The following is a 20,916-nucleotide window of genomic DNA, read 5'->3' on the forward strand; positions in this document are numbered from 1 at the left end:
TACTTAATATACTTGTATCCAAGTTACTTTGATAAAGCAGCTTCATGATTGAGTTGGTCTTTTTGTAATATGAATAGAAAGAAGTGAGAGTATCAATAGTAATAATAAAAATTGAAATAGATAAGTAGATTGCAAGACATAAAGTTAATGGAATCCATTTTTCAAGTCTTCCTGCAGTGCTTTCCTGAAACCAAGAGAGGAATTTCAAAGAACCAGTATGTGTAGGTTGAGTGGGCGCATAGGACCTCTCTTCACTGCAAACATTATTCAACTTCCCCAAGTGGGCAGGAAAAAGTGACTGGGAGTATGATTTGTCATAAAATGATCTATCACTCCACACCTGAGCCATAACACCCACACTACATATGTGTAGCAGGCTCAGTTAATATGTGGTTATCATGTACATACAGTTCTGCTCAGTTATCTGCTCATCAGGATAAGTTATTCATATGTATCACATGCTGTAACTTTTTTGAGATCATAAAAAGCATTCCAAAGATTGACTACATACACTGACTCAATGTTTTGGTGTAATCTCATCAACTCAACTGCATGTAACACCCTTTCTGTTACTAAGAAATAGCTTCAACAATATTGCCTGAGCACCTACAGAATTATATGTAGTGAATTTTGGGCACAATTTTTTCAAAGTCAAAAAAGTTACATGTGGTATAACATGTGATTTATTTCTGCTGGTGGACAAAAAACTGAGCAGACCTGTATGTACATGATAGCCAGCTATTGACTTAGCTTGCTGCACATATGTAGTGTGGGTGAAATGGCTCAGGTGTGCAGTATTAGATTCTTTTATGACAAACTGTACTATTAATCATTTTCCTCTTACAATTTGGGGAAGTTGAATGATGTTTACAGTGCTTTGGCCCAAAGACTGTTTATTTGTGTGGTAAAAAGTTATGGTGGGTTGAAAAACTCTCCAACCAAAAGTTTCTTGCTCGCATGCTAACTTTTGTAGATAACCCATAAATGATAAGTCCCTCTCTTGCAGGCTTGCTTGCTGAGAGGGACTTTGTTGGGTTAGAGGTTTTCCCTACCTAACAGCAAATGAGAATGTGGTAATTGTGATCTGCTGTGATTTTACACAACCGACCTTTGATATAAGTCCATGATTCATTGGTTTGAGGAGGTTTAGAAGGTCGTCAAAGCGTTATCAGGGGATCCCCCGCTTCTCTTCTTCGCTTTACCGGGTTTTGACCACTGCAGCAACAACTTTTTTCCAAAAGAAGTGGTCAATCATTCTCAAATTGGCTGTAGCAGTAGCCGCTACAAACTCGCACAAACCTTTGGTTACTCCCGAAAGTTAGCATTGATGGAATTCGAGAAAAGGTTGTTAAGGATGATTTGATTTGATTTGATATTTTTACAAAAAGATGTTGATAAAACTCCGCATGAATCCTACTTTGGTATATTCTTGGTCATCGATAGATAGAGATAGTGAGAAATGAACTCCAAATGAGATCGATTTGAAACTAATCACGATGAAGTTATAAAAATCAAATCAAATCAACTCAAACTAGTTTTACCTAGTTTTACATAAAAGCTTTATAAAACCCTCGAAGGTTGTGTTGATGGATGTGTAAATTCCAATCGATGATATCCATCAATTCTGATTTGTTCTTTTCTCCACAATTCTCATAAAATAAGATTTAAAGTAGTTTGTATTCTAGTTTGAGATATCTACTTAGTTTAAACTTCCTACTTCAATCTCAATCTCATCGTGAACTAAAAACACTACCAATTCGTCAGAAAGACAATCCATACCATCACAAGAAACTTGGAAAGATGAGATCAGATCGGGTTTTAGATCATCAAATCGAATCAAGTGGAATGAAAACACCTATCGAATTACAAGGATTTGAACATCTCTTACCACTTTTAACTACTCCAAATTATAATCTTCAAGAAATCCATATAAACCATCAAATCGAACCAAGAAGCGAATCAAAAGAAAATGTAAAAGAAAATTCATTGAAGAGATTAAAGAAAGACTCGTTTAGTAATACTTCAATAAGATCAGAAGAAGAAGAAAAAGGAGAAATCAGATCAAAAGAAATTAAAGGTTTAAAGAATTTGATTATCAGAAGAGATTTCCAAACAGATTTATCACCATTATTTGATGTAGTTAAAATTCCAAATTCATTAGGATATTTAAAAAATCAATTCGGACCATTAAAATCGAATTCGAATTGGATCGGTCATCAAAGATCGGGTGATCAAGTTTATCCTGTTTCCATTAAGTTTTTAGATTTAGATTTGATGACTGGAAATGGAGCTGGATTACTTGAGATTGATGGATTAACTGAGAAATGGCCAAAGTTGATAACTTTTTTCGATCTTGAGTATGTGTGTATTTCCTTCGATTGGGAAAATTAATTAAGAATTAAAGGTTTTGAAGATTGATGTTTTTTTTTATTTTCGGTTTTTGGTTTGGGTTTGGTAGGATTGTGGGTAGAGGTCAACATGAATTTTCGACTAAAAGATGGGGTGCAAATCATGAATCTGATGAATCACATTGGTCCAAGTTTGCTTATTATCATCAAATTAAACATCAAACTTCATGTTTAAAATCGAATGATAAAGTCTTATTTATGAGATGGAAAGAGAGATTCTTAGATGGAAATCCTAAAGGTAAAGAAATCGAAGGTGCGAGTTTTGCTGGTAAGTTTCGTCATATATCTTACATTAAAGCAAACGGATTTTCTCGGCTCAGAATCCTTACTTTGTTTTGGTCTTTGGTTTTTCTATTTATAGGTTTTTATTATGCTTGTCTCGATTTATCTGATCAAGATCATGAAAATTTAGTAAAGAAATCGAATTTGAATTTATCATTTAAATCATCACATTCTAATTCGAATTCCAAGACTTCATTTCGTAAAACCAATCAAAGAATTTCAACTGAACCATTACCATCACCATTACCATTACCCAAAACTCAATTCAATTTAGATTGGTCAAATGCCAAAATTAAAGCTTTTTATTATCGTAAGTCATTGAATTCATTCCTTGTTTTCTTTTTACTTTTTGGTTTGTGTTTTCAAGAAGTTGGAATTAATGTTCTCACTTTTTTTGTGGACGGGGGCACGGATTTTTAGATGCAAAAAGTGAACCTTATCAAGAATTAAACTTGAGATTAGAAAACTCTAAGAGTTCTTTACTTAAATCTTCTGCTACTTATCAATTTTGTTGAAGAAAAAAACAACATATGACTCTCTTGATATTATATACATTCTTCTTTTTTTTTATTTTTACTTACTTATATCATCTTTTTTTATCAAATTCTGACAAGATTATACCATACATTAAATACTTATGTTTTGTTTTTGGTTTTGTTCATTGTTTTTTTCTTTTGCTTTTTTTTGCAAAATTGCTTGATTTATTTTTTTCACTTCTTTGGGGTTCTTTGTATGCAAAAATTGTAAAAGAGTATAAAAAAAATACATATCTGATTGTAAATTCTGATCTTCTTGAATTTTTTTTGTTGGTTTGTTGGGTTGGTTTTTGATTATGTTGTTTGTTTTTATAAAGAGATTATTTGTCTTGTATAATGAATTAGGAAAACTTATATCACATCTTACTTTTATCTGTTGTTGTTTTCTTTAAGCTTTTGGATATTTTTTGTGTTTGGGTTGGAGAGATATAATTGGTTGAATAATTTGATTTGTTGGATTTGGTTGCAAATGAGGATGATCTCCATCAATCTAGATTATCTTTTGATGATTTCCATAAACCCAACACCTCAACATCTTATCCACATTTTTCACCATCATTGATTTCTTCTGTATTGCATGATTGATCTTATCAAACTTTGGGAAATGCCATGGTTCATGAGCTTCTGGCAAAAAAATCTTGGAAAGTTAAGATTGGAAAATGCAGTGCTTTCTTTACATTTCTGTTGAAACTGATTGGAAATGTGATAAATTTTCTAAGTGATCAAATCATAAACTTTATCCTTACATCATGGACTAAAAGAGAGACTTTCTCTTTCTGAACCACATGAGGAATAAGCTGAATTGGTCATTAAAGAAGTTCAAAGAGCAATATGGAACTCATAAACTTGATAACATTACTAAATCTTTCAATATATAAACTTTGGAGGGATTTTGGGCTCTGAGGGTTTAATTTTTGGTGATTGGTTTATCTTTGTTCAAGATTAACTTTAATGAGCCAAGGAAAGACGTGGAAAGAAACCAAAGGGTCCAAGAAGGACCAAAACCATCATGAGAATCTTGGAATGATCAAACTGGTTGAACAAGAAGAACAACAGGAACAAGAAAAGAACGTCTAGGAAAAGCCATGACAATGATGGGAAACAAAGTTACAATATGGGTTTTTTTCCCAGTATCCCAGCTTTCCAATTACAGCCAAAAACACAAATCTTGGTAACATGGGAGAACATGGGAAAGTTCCCAACACAGCCAAAAACAAAAACTGGGAAACTGGGAAAAAAATCCCAGATTTAACTTTGTATCCCATAAATACAAACTAATCACTTCATTGTTTGATATATATCATTCATTCATACTTGCTTGGATATAATCATGTTTGTAAGATACCTCATGAATTGATCAAAATTTAAGGTATATTGATCACTTTCTTTATGTTGTTTTATGTATGGTTCTGTGGTTATTGAAGATTTAAGTCACTTATTTCATGGTTCACCTCCGTGACCCTTCTTCTGTACCATCATCCCATACAACTTCTTGAACTTGTGTTTCTCATACATGCTGATTTTTCTTGGTATCATAATCTGATTCTACTGTTCTATGTTTATTTTAAAGCTCCTACCATTCAAAAGATGATACAGAGATTGATCTTGATGTTTCCCTGAAGTCTGCACTACATAAATTTGAGGCTGCCATGATAATTAGATGAATCCCATGTGGTGCTTTCAGGCTTTCTTGTTTGAGGACTGAAAGCTCTACATGAGCTTAGTAAACTTTGCTGTGTCATGCATTCTGTGGTCACTACTATGGGTTGTGTTAGGACTGGGACTTGTGGAGAGGATGCAAGAGGTGATATCCAATGTTATCTCTACTAATAGTAATAAGATAAATTGCTTTGTGAGGAACAGTAGTTTTACCTCTCAGGACTGATAGGGTGAAGTACAATTATGGTGTACAAATATCAAATCTGTCGATTTTCAGACAGTTTGCCAGAACGTTCCACAGAATCACAGATACCCGTTTTTTTTATCTGTCGCTCTGTAGCCAGAAAAACCCTCTCCAGCTTCTACATGTAAGGGCTCTCGTCTAGGGTCTGGTTGAGCATAGCTCAACTTAAAGGCACGTATAGATTTTAAGAGTGATGAAAACTACGTTAATAATTTGATGAAGAGACAACCAAAACACTATTCACATATTCTATATATATACAATGTAACATCTATCTTCTTCTTTTTTTCTTAACAACCATATTCTACTATCTTCTATCCTATCACAAATTTGTAGTATTTGTTATGTAACTTAGTTACAATTTGTTATTTCTTTTCTTAACATTACAAATCATTACAATAATAATCACCGTCTACCTCATAATTCCCCCAAAGCTGCTTGATAACCCATTGAAAACCTAGTATCTAATAAAGAATTTGGAACTGGAAATTGCGGATATTTTGTGTGAAAATTTAGAATAAAAAGATCTAAGTCTGAAGAGATATCCGAAAGCGCCACCCAAGTGTCATCTGAAACTGATCTACCAAGCCATCTTATCAAATATTCCGGCTGAGCCTTCCCCCTTTTCCTATAGTCCAAAATCGCCAAGACATGTCGCCAATCATGAGTTGTCAAAGTTGGAGTGATTTGAACAGTTTCATTCTTCAATTGCCTTCCTCCTACAGATGGATGAACAAAAGGAGAAATGAGAGATACATTGAACACAGGATGTAAACGGGAATAAGCACGTCCCAGGTTTAATCAAACCGCATTTGCTCCAACCATTTCCACCACTGGAAAAGGTCCAATCCTTTGATAATCCAGTTTTGACGAAGGTCGTGTCGTAGTTATGTTCTGTCGAGAGAGCCATACTAGATCACCTGGAGAGTATACTGGACTCATTCGTCAATGCTTGTTGTAAGCTGCAGCCTGAGCCTGTTTAGCATGTTTCAATGAAATCAGCAGATTCAAGTGTGTTGCTTCTAGGTGCTCAATAAATTTGTCAGCATGAGGAACTCGCGAAAACTCTGTGAAACTATTAGCTCTGGGATGAAATCCTTGCCACGAAAAGAATGGGGTCATTTTAGTAGATGATGAAACTGAATTGTTGAAACAAAATTCTGCCATGGGTAATATATCAACCCAATCATCTTGCCTATAACTAATGAAATGTCTGAGATATGATTCTAATGTTTGATTCGTCCTCTCCGTCTGCCCATTTGTCTGAGGATGAAACGCGGTTGACGGCGCAGGAGAGATACGAAGTTGCTTCTGTACAGCAGTCCAAAATGCTGATACAAATGTAGCACCACGATCCGAAACTATCTTGTCCGGATATCCGTGGTAACAAAAAAACTGAGAAATAAAGAGAGATGCCAACTGAGGAGCACTCATAGACTCCCTGCAAGGGATGAAATGAGCGCCTTTAGAAAAATAATCGGTGATCACTAGAATGGAATCACACCCAGACGAAACAGGAAGTTTAACAATGAGATCCATTCCAATAACGCTCCACGGCCTATCAGGAATAGACGACGGAATAAGTTGCCCTTGAGGCGCTTGTGTAGATCTTTTAGACCTTTGACAAGACTCACAGCTTTTGACAAAACTTATAACATCCTTTATGATAGAAGGCCAACCAAACGTCCTGGTAATTGCACTGATCATATGTGCAACACCAGGATGTCCCATAGAAGTGGAGTCATGAAAAGCTGATAAGATATGTTGTCAAAGAGGTAAAGGAACAAATAAGCGGTCACGAAACCACCACAGTCCCCCACGAAAAGTGAAAAAAGGAGGAGGAGAAACATTATCCAAACCTTCGTAGTCTTTATATGAATTGACCAGAAGATTCCGAGTAGTCACAGACGGAATGATAAAAGATGTATCGATAGAACATACAGATACACCATCTTTTATCATGTAAGGTTTGAGTAATGTCATCCTGTTCGTGTCTTTATCAAAGCCTTCGAAATCAGGACGTCTTGATAAAGGATCAGCGGGATTATGTTTCCCTGGAGTATGAAGGATTTGGAAGTGAAAAGAAGTAAGATAGGAAGCCCACCTCGCCTGCCGAGGTGTCAACTTCTGTGAAGTCATAAAGTAACGAAGATTTGCATGATCCGAAAAAACAGTTACAGGGGTCGGCGTACCAGTCAACCAAGCGCGCCATTCCTCAAAAGACTCGACAATAATGCCAAGCTCCTGATCATGTACCTGCCAGTTCCGCTCTGCCGGAGTCAATTTGCGAGAAAAAAACGATACCGGCAACAAATTGCCATCTTTGTCCGGTTGAGACAGAATAGCCGCCATCGCGAAGCCGGAACAATCCACCTGTAAAGACCTAGGCTTGTCGAAATCAAAATGCGAAAGCAAAGGAGCAGTAGTAAAAGCCAAACGGAGGGAATTAAACGAAGAAACACACGCAGCACTTTCCAAACCTTCCACCACATCCACATCTTTTTGTGTCAAAGAAGTAAGAGGAGCAGCAATAGCGGAAAATTGATGAATAAATCGACGATAAAAATTAGTAAAACCAAGGAACCTTTAAAGTTGTTTTGAATTCACAGGGTAAGGCCAGTCAGCAATAGTGCTCAGCTTCTTAGGGTCCATATGTAAACCATCTTTTGATATAACAAATCCCAGAAAGGTGACCTCAGAAGCATAAAATTGGCATTTGTCAGGTGATACATTTAACTTATGATCTTGTAACTTTCTCAAAATTTTTGTAATGTGTTGTTCGTGTTCCTGTCTTGTTCTGGAAAAAATAAGGATATCATCAATATAAACAAAACAAGAAATACCCAGATGCTCTGATAAGACTGATTGAATAAATCTTTGAAAGCACGCAGGACCATTAGCTAAACCAAATGGCATTACTAAACATTCAAACAACCCCCATGGAGTTCTGAAAGCTGTCTTCCATTCATCTCCCTCCTTAATACGAATAAAGTTGAAAGCGGATTTAAGATCTAACTTAGTAAAAAATCTACAACCTGAAACACGAGTTAACAAATCACCTAATAAAGGAATAGGAAAACTATCTCTAATAGTCATAGAATTTAGGGAACGATAATCTACACAAGGACGATTTTTCTTGCCAGGAACTTTTACAAAAAAAATGGGAGAGGCAGCCGATGAAGAAGAAGGTCGTATATTTCCTTTCGCCAATTGTCCATCAAGCCATGATTTCAACTCAACTTCTTCCAACCTTGACAACAAATAAGATCCACCATACGTCGGAACCACACCTTCCTTCAACCGTATTGCCATATCAAAAGCCTCACGATGCGGAGGTAAACAATAAGACTCCAGTGATTGAAACACATCAGCGAATTGCGCAAACTCCTTGGGTAAAGAGGGCAATAAAGAAATTGAAGGTGTGATAGGTGTAATTGAGGATGAAAGAATCGAAGAAAACTGGGATTTGAAAAAAGTTGGATATTCACCAATTTTATTGGAAAAAGCTGAAAATTGAGGAGAATCTAAGCGCAACGATGGTCCAGATCCCCCGACCCAACCATGATGCAAATGTAATCAATCCATCCCTAATATTACATCATAACCTCCTAAGGTTGTGACATCAAGAGAAACATCGGATTTGAACAAATGATTGGTGTCATCAGAAATGGAAAGACCACCACACAAAAATTGAGTAACGAGTCCATCCTTCCCCGCGGAACCATCAAAATTTACGCATTTTAACGCATTTTAAATGGAGAACACTTTGACAACCACGGATTAAGATCCGGAGTTCTTTCAAAGATTGAAAGCGGCCTTTGAGCATTCCAATAATCTGTTCGATTATTACTCGCCACTTACTGAGCTTCATGTTGAAAGAATCTTCTTCAGGACGTTGACCCTCACCTCGCTGACGTTTGAATGGTGTGATAACACTACGTGACACTGTGTAACCCGAGTCAGCCAGTATGTATTCATCCTCTGTAAGAAACTGGGATGGATCCTGATGAAGCTGCAAACCATTCAGATTGAAGTTCAGCCTTATGAAAAAAAATTTACTAAAGAAGTGCCTCACCCTTATGAAAAAAAAACTTACTAAAGATGTCCGAAAAACTCTTTGATCATGAGCACAACCACACCAACCCAGCTCGTAGAATCGAATTTTCCTATTTACATCACCAACCAACATGATGTTGAAAGCATAAAAAAACTTTCGAGTCCAGTAGTCCTCACGATTCGTGACCGGTGCGAAAGCCAGCGGGATTAATGTTCCGTCCATGAAACCCACAGTGTCCTTGAAAACACTGCTATTCATGGAAGATTTCAGCTCATTTCTCTCTTCCTCATTTGGCCACATAACCCAGTCTTTTTCGAGTTGGAGTATTGCGTAAATACATCAATTTGTCCAGATTTGAATGCTACCTTCTGAAAATATCGAAATACATTTAAATTAGTCTCAAAATGATATCAAAATTATATCTTTAACAGAAAAAAATACCCGAAATATGAAAAGTATATGCAAGATGAGAGTGGTCGCCTCCATTTCCTGAAGAACCTAGGTTCGCCAGCGCAACCAGCAGCTGCCATGCGACTGGCTTCTGTCGATTGTGAGATTGGTTTTGAAAAACCTTGCTCCCCGCAATCATATCAACTAATTTCCAGAATTGCGCTTCGCTCATTCGAGCCTATTGAGTCAAAAACAATCCACAATTAGCATAAAATAAAAAGCAATGATTATATAAAATTAAAAGACCTACCATCGACACAAAAGACCGACCAAAATCGTGGATCCGATGCGGAAATGAAGTATCACGCAAACCTTTACGTTTGCGTGACGGCCGATCTTGAAGATAGCGTGTTGATGTGAGTATCTTCAGAGATTCTTCCAGTCAATGAATTTCGTTTTCAGATATTTGGCGTAGACGACGTCCAAGGAGGACTAGTTGGACAGATCGAGACCGTGCTAAATGGTATTCCAGAGCACCAAGTAATAAAGTGTAGAATGGCCTCTTGGCCTCAAAGTCATCTATAGGATCTACTTTGCTTTCTGATTGTTCTGTTTGTTAATTTTGATAGGTGAGTATTGCTTGGAAACATCGAAGAATAAACAGACTTTCAGCATTTTTATTCTGCTGAAATGCTAGGCCAAGAACTTGTGCGTTTGAGATTTTTTTTGTCTCATCGATTGCCGTATGGACCAAGTGTTTGAGATTTCGACGCCGATTGGTCCGTGCCATCAGTGAAGTTGATTTCGAGGGAAGTCGAGTTAAGAAATGATTGAAGTAGAGTTAAGAGATTGAGCAGCAGGAAGTTAATGAGACTTGATATATCGATTTTGATCTTGGTAGGTAAGAGTGAAAGACTGGGAAAAAAAACGGGTGTTCAAAGTTCAAGGGCGATACAGAACCACAGAACCACAGATGCCGCCAAAATTCGGGTATCTGTGATTCTGTGGAACATTCTGGCAAACTGTCTGAAAATCAACAGATTTGATATTTGTACACCATAAATGTGTAAGTTAGGGCTGTGACCCGGTCCCGGCCCTGCCCGGCCGAAGGTGCCCGGCGATATTTCCAACGCTGGCGGTCCCGGCCTTGGGGCTCTGAAACCTAATCAGAATAGGGTGCAAAGCCCTGCGGGCGCCCCGGGCGCCCGGCCCGGCCGACTGCCCGATCCTGTTTTTGCCAAAAATAATATAAAAATTTCCCCTTTCCAAGGGTTTTTTACTCGTAAATCTGGGCCCGGCTCTGCCTGGACACCCAAGGCCTGAGATTCGGGCAGGCCCTGGTCGGCCCTGAGAAGTTTCCAGGGGACCTCGGGTCTACCCAGGGTCGGGCTTGGCCCCGGGGCCGGCCACGAACTCTCAGGGCCGGGTCACAGCCCTAGTGTAAGTGGGACTATATGTCAAAGCATTAGTATGGCCCATCACAGGTTGTCATCCTGGTTTTCCCAAAATTGCCCATGGCTTAAGGTAGTGGAGAGAGGTATGGGTTTCTGACTGGGTTTCTCCACCCATGAAAGATATAGACCAGAACTTGCATGGGGTAAGGTGCAAATTGATCACGTGATCACACACATATGGGAAAGAACAGAGTTGACTGTTGTGTTTCTCTTTTTCCTTCTTGTATGTGCCGCACTCTATTATTGTCCCCTTTTTGGTTTTTGTTCCTCTTATCTAATAAAGTAAGAATTAAGAATCTAAAAAGAAGTCACAGTATCTTTTCACTAGTTTTCTTGTTTGATCTCACTGAGACTCAAGCTGTGCATTGGTGACCTTTCTACTGTCTTCTGGTCTTCTTTTACTCTAACCGCCTCTTCAGGTTGGTGAGCGTTGATCCTTTATCACATTTGACTCAGCTGTTTCTTGTCAACACGCAACAGAGATAGTTATCTTTTTATTACCTTCTTCAAGGTCCTGCCTAGTTAAACAATTCAAATTCAAATTCTTACAAATAACAATATTTCTCTGTATATAGGCAAGTTCCCCAACTTCAAATTGGATGCTCATGATGGAGTAGAAATTGGTAGAGAAAAAGGGAAAGAGTACAAAAGTGACTACAGCCTTTATCTATAATAAGATATATCAAATACATCACTTAAAGAAGGTCACAGCAAATGATTGTATTACTAATAAATATGACATAATGTAAGATTAGTAATGAGAAAGCAAGAATGAGATATGAGATTAGATAAGTTTGGTGATAAGTAAGTAAGGATCAAATGTGAGATCAGATAACCAAACATCTTACTTCAATTGACAACAGGTATTAGCATCGTGAAACAAATAAAAAGAAGAAATGATTTAGAAGAAATGACTCGATTGGAATTTAGTAGGATGGTAACTAGTGTATATGATAAATCCAGATAGTAACATGCCCTACATGATGAAAATGACAAGAGAGACAGGCGCGATATGGCACTGCATAATCAAGAATCCTGGTAAGCTCTTCCAGCTGGAGAGCGAATAAAGTACTGCCACGCATTCTCCATGAACAGGACAAAAGCTTGGCCCTCTGGACTGACTACACCGGGGAGAGCTTTCTTGCTCCAATCTAATGGATTGATCACTGGGGCTACTGAGCCATTGATGGGATTGATATGATTCGTGATGATGGCACTTCTAGCGCAGTTGATCTTGTCCAGCGGAAGTCTGTGAATCAGATCTGGTCTTGCGACAGCTACTCTGTAAGCACTTGCCGCTAGCAAGCTGGTACCCGATACCTCGTCAACTGGTACATAGAGTCGCATATCAGTAGGCCGCAATGATACTTGAGCAGATGGTTATACTCACATGTACCAGGGGTCGTATAACGGTCCGGTAAAAGGAAAGTAGTGGGGGATTGGAAGCTATACGCTCCTACGATGATCTCAATTGTCCACTCGATCAAGTCATCTTGCCACGCCTTTGCTCGTGCTTTGATTTCCGGGTCTTGAATCAAATTCAATGTCGCCCACATTCGCATGCATCCAGCCGTGACCCATCCATTGCCTGTGCTCCAAAGAGTCTTGTCTTCATATGATCCTATTTCACGGAAGAATATATACAGTCAGAACCCCGATCTAAAACATCATCGTTGAGATATACTGGCGAGAAACCTAATAAAATGTGATACCGAGTTTTGGTGACAGGATCTTGCGTCACTTGTCTATAAGCTTTGGCTTGCTCGTAACCAAACTGCACTAAATACAAGTCAGACATCGCAGCTCCGTAATACATGATTGAAGGTGGAGCCATGAACAAGTTATCGTCCCTAATGCGGTCAAGTTTGGAGTTAGAAACGGATCATCTTTCATAAAGACATAACCTACCAAAGTTGCAGCTCTTTAACTCGATGAGACACCGCCCCTTCTTTCGAGCGACGAATTTTCTGTAACAGAAAGTCTATTTGATCTTTAGCAACTTGATTGTAGTACGCTTGGTCCCAGCCGTACGGGCTATTCTTGACAGTAGCACCCATGACCATCACACCAATTAAAAGACTAGCCGGGTCTCCCGCTGCGTCATCAACAATAATGGGGCCAATCCCAGGAGCGCGCCTTTGAAGAATTGGGTCGATTATAGTAAAGAGTTCAGCTGGATAAGGTAGGTTGGCTTTAGGGTTCAAAGGAAGCTGGGTGTCCGAATAGACACTGAGCGAAGGATATTTTCCTTCAAGAATCCATTCGGCTTGTGTACCCCATTCCCAACTGTTTATCTGATCAGTCCAAATACTGAATATCAACACAATCATCCAAGAGCACGACGAACCTATGGTTTGCCGACTTTTCAAGTCTCAAGTTTACCAACTGTTTCAATTCAGGGGAGAACACTACGCCCTTTTGACAAGTTTGACATGCATTCGGATTCGATTGATCGCATGAGCTTGGTGCCGTTCCTACGGTCGGACCATAGCCCTGGAGCTTAGGTTGCGCACCGTCGGAGGTGAGAGGTGTCGTTGGTACATGCGCTGATGTAGCCCCATAGCCCGCCGGATCTATGGCCGAACGAGCATATTTACGATGAAGACTTCCAGGAGTGAAATGAGCAATGGTGCTCGAAACCAGGCACAAAGGAATGTAAAAGTTGATAGCGTGCACTTTCATCGCAACACGTTATAAGTTGACAAGATTGAAATGGAGGCTCCGGATGTGAGAAGGCAAAGCAAGCAGGAAAAGAAGCGAAAGGAAGCCTGGGCAGACATCGAATGAACCTGACCGAAGTCTACATATAACGTGAACGTGCACAGTGAAAAGTCACCAAGCAAAAAATTGCTGCTCTCGGGCGGAAGTCTCAAAGAGAGCATTCACCATTTGCAGAAGTTGAGAGAGTTGAGAGCGCCGCTCTCATCAGAGCGTCTACACTTTCCACCTCGGGGTACCTTATTCAACCACTTGAAGCAGTGAATAGAATGTACCATACTGCTGCTTCCAGCATCAACCCTCTCATCTCGACCCATCTCACGCATCTCCCCATCTCGGTACCCCAAATATACACTTATTACTTTTGCTAAAATGCTTGGCCCAATCGAGAAAAAATAAAAACAAAATTCACCGCAGCAGTCACAACGCAGCAGAGAGAAAAAAGTAGGGTGCGCTCAAGCTCCCATCTGTTCCATCCTTTTGATTACCCCGCTGCCACCAATAATTTTTCATATCCTTCAAATCCCTGTCGATGACTTCATTTTGCTCACTCAACTCAACTAACACATCTATCCATTGTGGATAATTGATTGCTGATATCTGTAAGCAAAAAGATACACTTGATTGCTTCATTTCCTCCCATTTCTCTCTTCAATGCATCTCGTTCATCTTACTGATAATCCCTAATATCATCTTTAGGTATCCTCCTCCAATACCTACCACCACACTGTCCCGAGTTGAACCCGATCGAGTTTGAAGTATGCGTTGAAGTTTGATGTCCGGAGATCACAAGTTTCATCATCTAGGTCAAATCCAGTTGAACCGATCCAGAAGGCAGCTCATAAGACCTTTACATCTGAATTACAAAGCTAGATTGTTCATAGTAGATGAATTGTAGTTAGAGCAGATGTCATTGTACAGGAACCAGAATCAAGAAATTCTAGATAAGATTGATGTGAAAATCGAGATCGTTTCAATCTTCTTCATAGAATCACAAGCAAATCAATTGATTTTGATCTTGTTAAAAAAATCAGTCTCTAGATTACATCAGAGAGCCGAGATTGTTTCCAATCTCTTCCATAGGAACAAAGGAAGATCAATTGGTTTTGACCGAGCAAAACCAGTTGATCTTTGGATTTTGAATGTCTTTGAGAAAACTGATATCATTTTTCATCTCGTTCATAGGACCAAAGACAAATTGAATGGGTTTGGATGACTTGTTCAAACCCGATAAGTTCTTAGTTTAACTTTTATTGCCCTCATAAGAGATCTGAGATTGTGTTAAACTTGCAATCATAGGATGATCTCATAGCAGGATCAACCGGAAACTGATTGGTTTTGAGATTGTTCATAACCAATCGATTATTCTGAAAATCTCACTTACCTTGAAAACTCACTCACATTTTGAATATCTTTCATAAGATATTCAATCTCATACTTTTGTTATTCAGAAGAGCTCGGCACTGGACAAGTTGAAGATATGTAAGATACATCTTATTCAACTTGCCCTTTTTCTCAGATTAGCATAGCAGTTATGAGCTCCATAAAAGCTTCAATATCGTTTCTTTCTTCAATTCTTAACAAATACTCGTTATCAATATATGAGGAACAGTGTAGAGAGAAGTTTCACATATCAGATGACTGCTTTCCTGGTTGAGCTGCAAGAGCGTGGGAAAGAAGAGCTGATGAGGTGATGGTGAGGAAAAGCCAGGCAAGCCAATCACCGATATTGGACTGTGTTGATGTGAGGATGGTCATCTGAATCAAACCATATGAAAAGGTTGTTAGAAAGCACACCAAGAGGAAATGAATAAGAGGCATTTATAACGTAACACGTAGAGTAACTTACCAATAGTTTCAATAGTTTCACAAGCCCATCTTGCAAGAGTGTGCAAAGAAAGAGGTGGCAAGGTGATGGTGAACTAGAGACTATATAGAGGTGGGTGATAGAGCAGCGGAATGGGAGGGAGGTGACGACTCGCACCACAGCTGAAGAGACAGCACCCTTTAAAACTTTTTTCTCTCTGCTGCGTTGTGACTGCTGTGGTGAATTTTATTTTTATTTTTTCTCGATTGGGCCAAGCATTTTAGCAAAAGTAATACCAAAAAGTTTTTTGAAATTTCATACATACAACTTAGCCAGATAAGGCTTAAGAGCCCTATGGCACATGTACACTACATACACAGCATGACATAGTGTACACAACGTATATGTAGCGTAGCCGTAGCCCTGTCCCTGTGCCCTGACTCACTGAGTCCTGAACTACATATGTATTGCCCCGGACTTGTCCTCATCCACCTCCACCTCAATTGACTTACCACTACAACTTGAATCTCAACGCACCAATATGCCACGTAACGATTACCGTCTTTCTGGGTATGATGCTGATATGTTTGGCAACCGACGAACCCGTCAACGACAAAACAACACCGCACCACCAGGTATGACCCGCCCTGAAGCTTTGAGGATTGCTCAAGAGCTTGGTTTCCTCAAACGTCCAACACCCCTGCTTCCCTCTGCCACAGAAGATGACAATGATGGGTGGGAAGACACAAATGATTGTATCCATGAAGAAATATTCCATGAAGAAATCACAGACTTCTCCGGCGACCAATATGCTAGCCATCAAAAATCACTTCGACATGCTGAAGCCCGAGCCAGGCGGCAACAAAAGTGGAAGGCACTTGAAACCCAACTGACGGCAACATATCTCCACCTTCAATACTCTACATGTAATTGGACAAAGCCGTACTCATATTTGTCCAATGAGGTTCAATGCAAGTGTCCTTCTGACAAACTTCGACGGCGACGAGTTGACCTGATTGACCTTCTCAGTAAGTAGTTATTTTTGTTCTGTTCCGTTCTAGTTTATTGACTATCACTTTGCACATTGGCTTAGGTCACACTAGAAGACGTCGAGTCACATTCTGTGGTTGTCTACCCGATGTGATACGTCTTCTTCACCTTGGTTACATAGCTGGCTCACCTCAGTTTCCTCGCACCGCCTTCTCTGTCCGGCTAGTCCAATTCCACCATCACCTCTGGAACCACCTATCAGTATCAACTTCAGGCTTTATTGACACACTGATGTCCTTTTTGGACGAACAATGTCATTCAAGATTGACACCCGAACAAATCAAGGGAAGACACCAGAAGAATGTCAATCGCAATCTCAGACGTCCTTTCACTCAAGCAATTGACGCCTACCGTCGAATTCTCGTTGGTCAACAAACTCTATACGAAGAAGGCCTTCAACTATCCCCCCTAGATATCTCTGCTGCTCGTTGTCCTCGGTGCTTTGGTCCAGCAGATGGAGAAGTCAAGGTGTCTCCCAACAAACCTGACTTTATCATTGCAATGGACAGTAATTTTCAACACCGCCACCAGTCTCACGCCAGCAAAGACTCGCTTCAAGACGACCAATATCCTCACTTCTTCATTCCACCTAGCAAGCTTGAAAAAGACGTTGTTGCTTGTCGAGAAACCGACAATCAAGCCAATAATCTTAAGGTGTGTATCTTTTTTTCTGTTTCATCTCAATTCCATCAACACTGATGGTGTCTTTGAATTTAGACTTCGTGTTCTGATTCCCATACCGCCGCCAACGATGTTCGGAATAGCACATCATGGGACATATGTGATGATACAGGTCTATTTGCAAGTGCATGTCGTCATGATGTTCCTCTTCAATTTGTGAATATCTATCAAAGTGGTGAAAAGTGAGCTTTGAATCACGTACCAAGCAAAAAAACAAGCCAAGACCTAATGTGCCTTTACGTTTAGACTCTATTACCCTGTGGGAATTCTCAAACAGCTTCGAGAACTGTACCCTGACAAGTTTATTGGTGTACTCTATGATATCGGCTGCCACCTCGATGTACATATAGCAAAGGTCAGTCTTTGTCTCATCACGGCTTATAACTCACCAGCTAGCAACTAATCAAAAGTGATTGAATTTTTAATTTCAGCGTGGGCTATTTCATGACGAGGATATCAAGAAGATGAAGTTTGGGACTTCCGTATTCCACGCATACGTGCATCAGTGGGCCTGTCAAATTATGTACCACCCTCGCTTCAACGAGTATTGGGGGCTTTCCAATGGTGAGGGCCTCGAGAGGCTTTGGTCATTTTTATCCGCTCTCGTTGCCCCCCTTCGCATCTCCACTAGGCTTCATCGGATACTGGCTATCCATTGGCGCGCTGTATTTTATTCTTCCAAGGTTAACAAAGGAGCTGGTAAGATTAAATTTAATTCTATAACGTCTATACTTATCTGATGTGGGCTTGATACAATAGGAACATGGCTTCAAAAACGATTTCAAAATGCTGTGAAGGTCTCTAGAGAAGCCCAATCCTCTTTGAATTCCCTCTTTGATATGGACAACCCAGCCTTACCTGGAAACAAGTATTCAGCCGATTTTTTCCGTGGGCAGTGGGCTTCCGAGCGCGAAGCATACACAAGTAAGCAGACAGTCTTGTTGAAGCAACAGTTAGAACTTGGTCGTCTATTATCTTTACAAGATGAACTAGAAGCTGAGTGGTAAGTCGATTCATATATACTAGGATTTATAATTATTGACAGTGTTGTTTTTTTGGCAGGTTAAAGCCAATGCTTACACCTGAACAGGTTCTTGCTAGACTTCGGTCCACAGCTGATCTGAAAGAGCGAATTGATAAGCAGGCGGCAAAAGTAGGCACTGCAAATGTTCTGGGATTAGAAAACAAGCAGAAAGCATTCCTCAAGCTCTGGTACAGTAAGCACGAAGTTGGGCTGAAGTATATTGCCATATGTGAGGAAAAGCGACCACTCCAACAGAGTCGCACAGATGGACATGAATCAAATCTAGGTAAGTCACAAATTGGAACGAAATTCAATACAAGTGCGAAGCTTACTACTCTCCCTTCCAACTAGGACATAAGGGAAAGACCAATTTGCTTGTTGCACTTCGGAAGCATGTAACACAGCTTAAGAAAGTTGTTGAAACATATCAAACTCGTCGGGCGGAATACCACGTGGAATATCCACACCATCAGCTCCCAGAAAATATTGATTATAACGATCTAATTCATATCCAAGCAGATCATCCCTTCTGGAACGACTCTCTCTTCACAAAACTGGAAGCACCTTGGGCAGTAGATCCAAAGACGAGACATGGCATGCAGCAAGTTGCATATGCTGATCGAGCAACCAAGGAGCTCAGGCGGCTTGGCTGGGAGGCTCGCCAAGCTATGCGTTGGGCAATCACGAGCCACAATCAAATCTGGAGGACTCTCCTTTCTTTGAAATCGGTACCAAACTCTGACCCAATCCTAGCGACTACTCTGACCTCTCACCCCACACTTTCATGTTTACCTCCTCTGGCTCGTCAGAAAGCAGCTACTGTGGTCATCAACAATCGGTTTGTTAAAATGGCAAACCTACAGCTCATGTGGAATGAAGGACTACTTGAAGTTTTTTCTCGGACACATCATAGCCAAGTTGGAGATGAAGACCTCAAGAAAACATGGGAAAATCAGATAGATCATATCACAACTCTCCTCAAAGAGGGACATCTGTCTATGATTCCTGGTGATATTGATACAGCTACGGAAGAAGAGGTTACAGAAGAAGAGGATATGGACGAGGACGATATCGAAGGCCAGAATTCTGTGATTATCAACGATGATGACAGTAGCTCAGATGGTGAGCATGATGATGCAGTTTCTGGGCTTATACACGAGCTGGATTTGATAGATATTAGTTCTGCTGTAAACCCAGCAACACTGTTTGAATAGTCATAGTAATACCATATGTTGTATTTTTACTCTATCTGCTAAAATGTAACATGAACATTTGTGAGAAATTGATGATCAAGAAAGTTATCTTATGATATCGAAAATGAGAAGGTAAAATTACAAGTCCCATACACTATATATGTATCTGGTGTCTGGTAGTACTGTAGGTATCTCCAGCCTGCAAAAGGTTGACCAAGGATAGTAAGCTTTAAAAAGAAGAGTGTCAATTGAGCTGAAGCCTTACCAACCAAGTTGCAAAAAAATCAGAGTGGTTGTAACATGTCGTGGAGTCGATTTGGATCGTAACGGGTTTATTGGCTAACATCTCACTTGGCCTTCTGCGATAGTGTCCTAGGCGCACAGAAGTACTAAAGGAAACCATCTGGAAAGATTTCCTACGCGCACAGAAGTACTGAAAGGAAAAGTTTCATACACTGCGGGAAAAGCCCTGACGCCCGCCAGGCTCACGCCAACCTGACGTGAGCCGCGGGCTGGCCCCGAGCTTGACGTAAGCACATGTATTGGCGTACGCACACCCGAGCCTGACGAAGACCACGAGACCCTTGACGTCAACCACGTTTGGTTGACGTCCGCCATTCATCTAACTACACATCTCCCAAATCAAAATCCCCCCAAACCAAACGTCCAACACCATCACCATTCATCCTAATGCCACCAACCGCCCTCGTCATATGTACTTGCTCCCGCTGCATCGGCAATTCTCTCACCAACGACGACCAACATGTACAGAACGGAACATATGTTACGCTCCGTACTCGTCGAAAGCATCAAGCAGATGACTTTCAGGAAAACTCTCAAGACACCATCGCACAAGCAATCACAAATCTTAACTTAGAAGACGATAACGAGTCCGATGATACCAATGAAACTATTCATAGTGATTGTGATGTAAGTGAGAGTGAAAGTGAAGACTATGAAAGTCACGATGAAAAGGTAGAACGTGAGTACTTACTATTTCTAAAGTCCAACAGATTCATCACACCTGACCAATCCTCTGATGAGTTATTATACACTACAAGAAAGATAATATTTTCTGGGCAGAAAATTAAATTATTGATACACAAAAATATTGAGAGGCCAGGAGGAGAGCAAAAAATGAATAAAAATATGCATCTTGTTCCCTGCGTTGAGAACTTCACTCTGCATATTTTTGCGTATTTTTACAGTCCATATTGATAAGTGTACTAACAATAAACCTTCACAATCATCCAATTACAACCTGTAGCATCTGCTGCCGAACTTGCTACACGATCTATCCTACGCGTCTGTGCCCGTCGCATTGTACTTACAAGGCAACTTTCAAATCAGATCCATGCAATCAACCTCTTTTCACAGAAACTACGAATTACCGCCCAATCCGCGATAACGGAC

At 40.0% G+C, this 20,916-nt stretch overlaps 3 protein-coding genes across 3 annotated transcripts; 2 read left to right on the forward strand and 1 right to left on the reverse strand.

Annotated features, from left to right (window-relative positions):
- Positions 1-1,800: 1,800 nt before the first annotated feature.
- Positions 1,801-3,205, forward strand: MELLADRAFT_103884 (uncharacterized protein; the record flags this gene model as incomplete). Its single annotated transcript, XM_007406782.1, has 4 exons — positions 1,801-2,357; positions 2,459-2,676; positions 2,770-3,000; positions 3,111-3,205. 4 exons carry the CDS (start codon positions 1,801-1,803, stop codon positions 3,203-3,205), a joined length of 1,101 nt encoding a protein of 366 aa, XP_007406844.1.
- An 8,851-nt stretch (positions 3,206-12,056) lies between these two features.
- Positions 12,057-13,712, reverse strand: MELLADRAFT_95282 (uncharacterized protein; the record flags this gene model as incomplete). The annotated part of the gene is made up of 5 exons (XM_007406912.1): positions 12,057-12,358; positions 12,421-12,651; positions 12,726-12,880; positions 12,939-13,316; positions 13,378-13,712. The coding sequence occupies 5 exons, from the start codon at positions 13,710-13,712 to the stop codon at positions 12,057-12,059; spliced, it is 1,401 nt and encodes a 466-aa protein (XP_007406974.1).
- A 2,480-nt stretch (positions 13,713-16,192) lies between these two features.
- MELLADRAFT_103886 (uncharacterized protein) lies at positions 16,193-19,238 on the forward strand (the record flags this gene model as incomplete). The annotated part of the gene is made up of 8 exons (XM_007406783.1): positions 16,193-16,583; positions 16,649-16,968; positions 17,564-17,641; positions 17,970-17,985; positions 18,046-18,289; positions 18,349-18,596; positions 18,662-19,200; positions 19,224-19,238. The coding sequence occupies 8 exons, from the start codon at positions 16,193-16,195 to the stop codon at positions 19,236-19,238; spliced, it is 1,851 nt and encodes a 616-aa protein (XP_007406845.1).
- Positions 19,239-20,916: the final 1,678 nt, after the last annotated feature.

The sequence above is a fragment of the Melampsora larici-populina genome, assembly GCF_000204055.1.
Source record: "Melampsora larici-populina 98AG31 unplaced genomic scaffold MELLAscaffold_7, whole genome shotgun sequence".
In the NCBI taxonomy this organism is placed as follows: domain Eukaryota; kingdom Fungi; phylum Basidiomycota; class Pucciniomycetes; order Pucciniales; family Melampsoraceae; genus Melampsora; species Melampsora laricis-populina.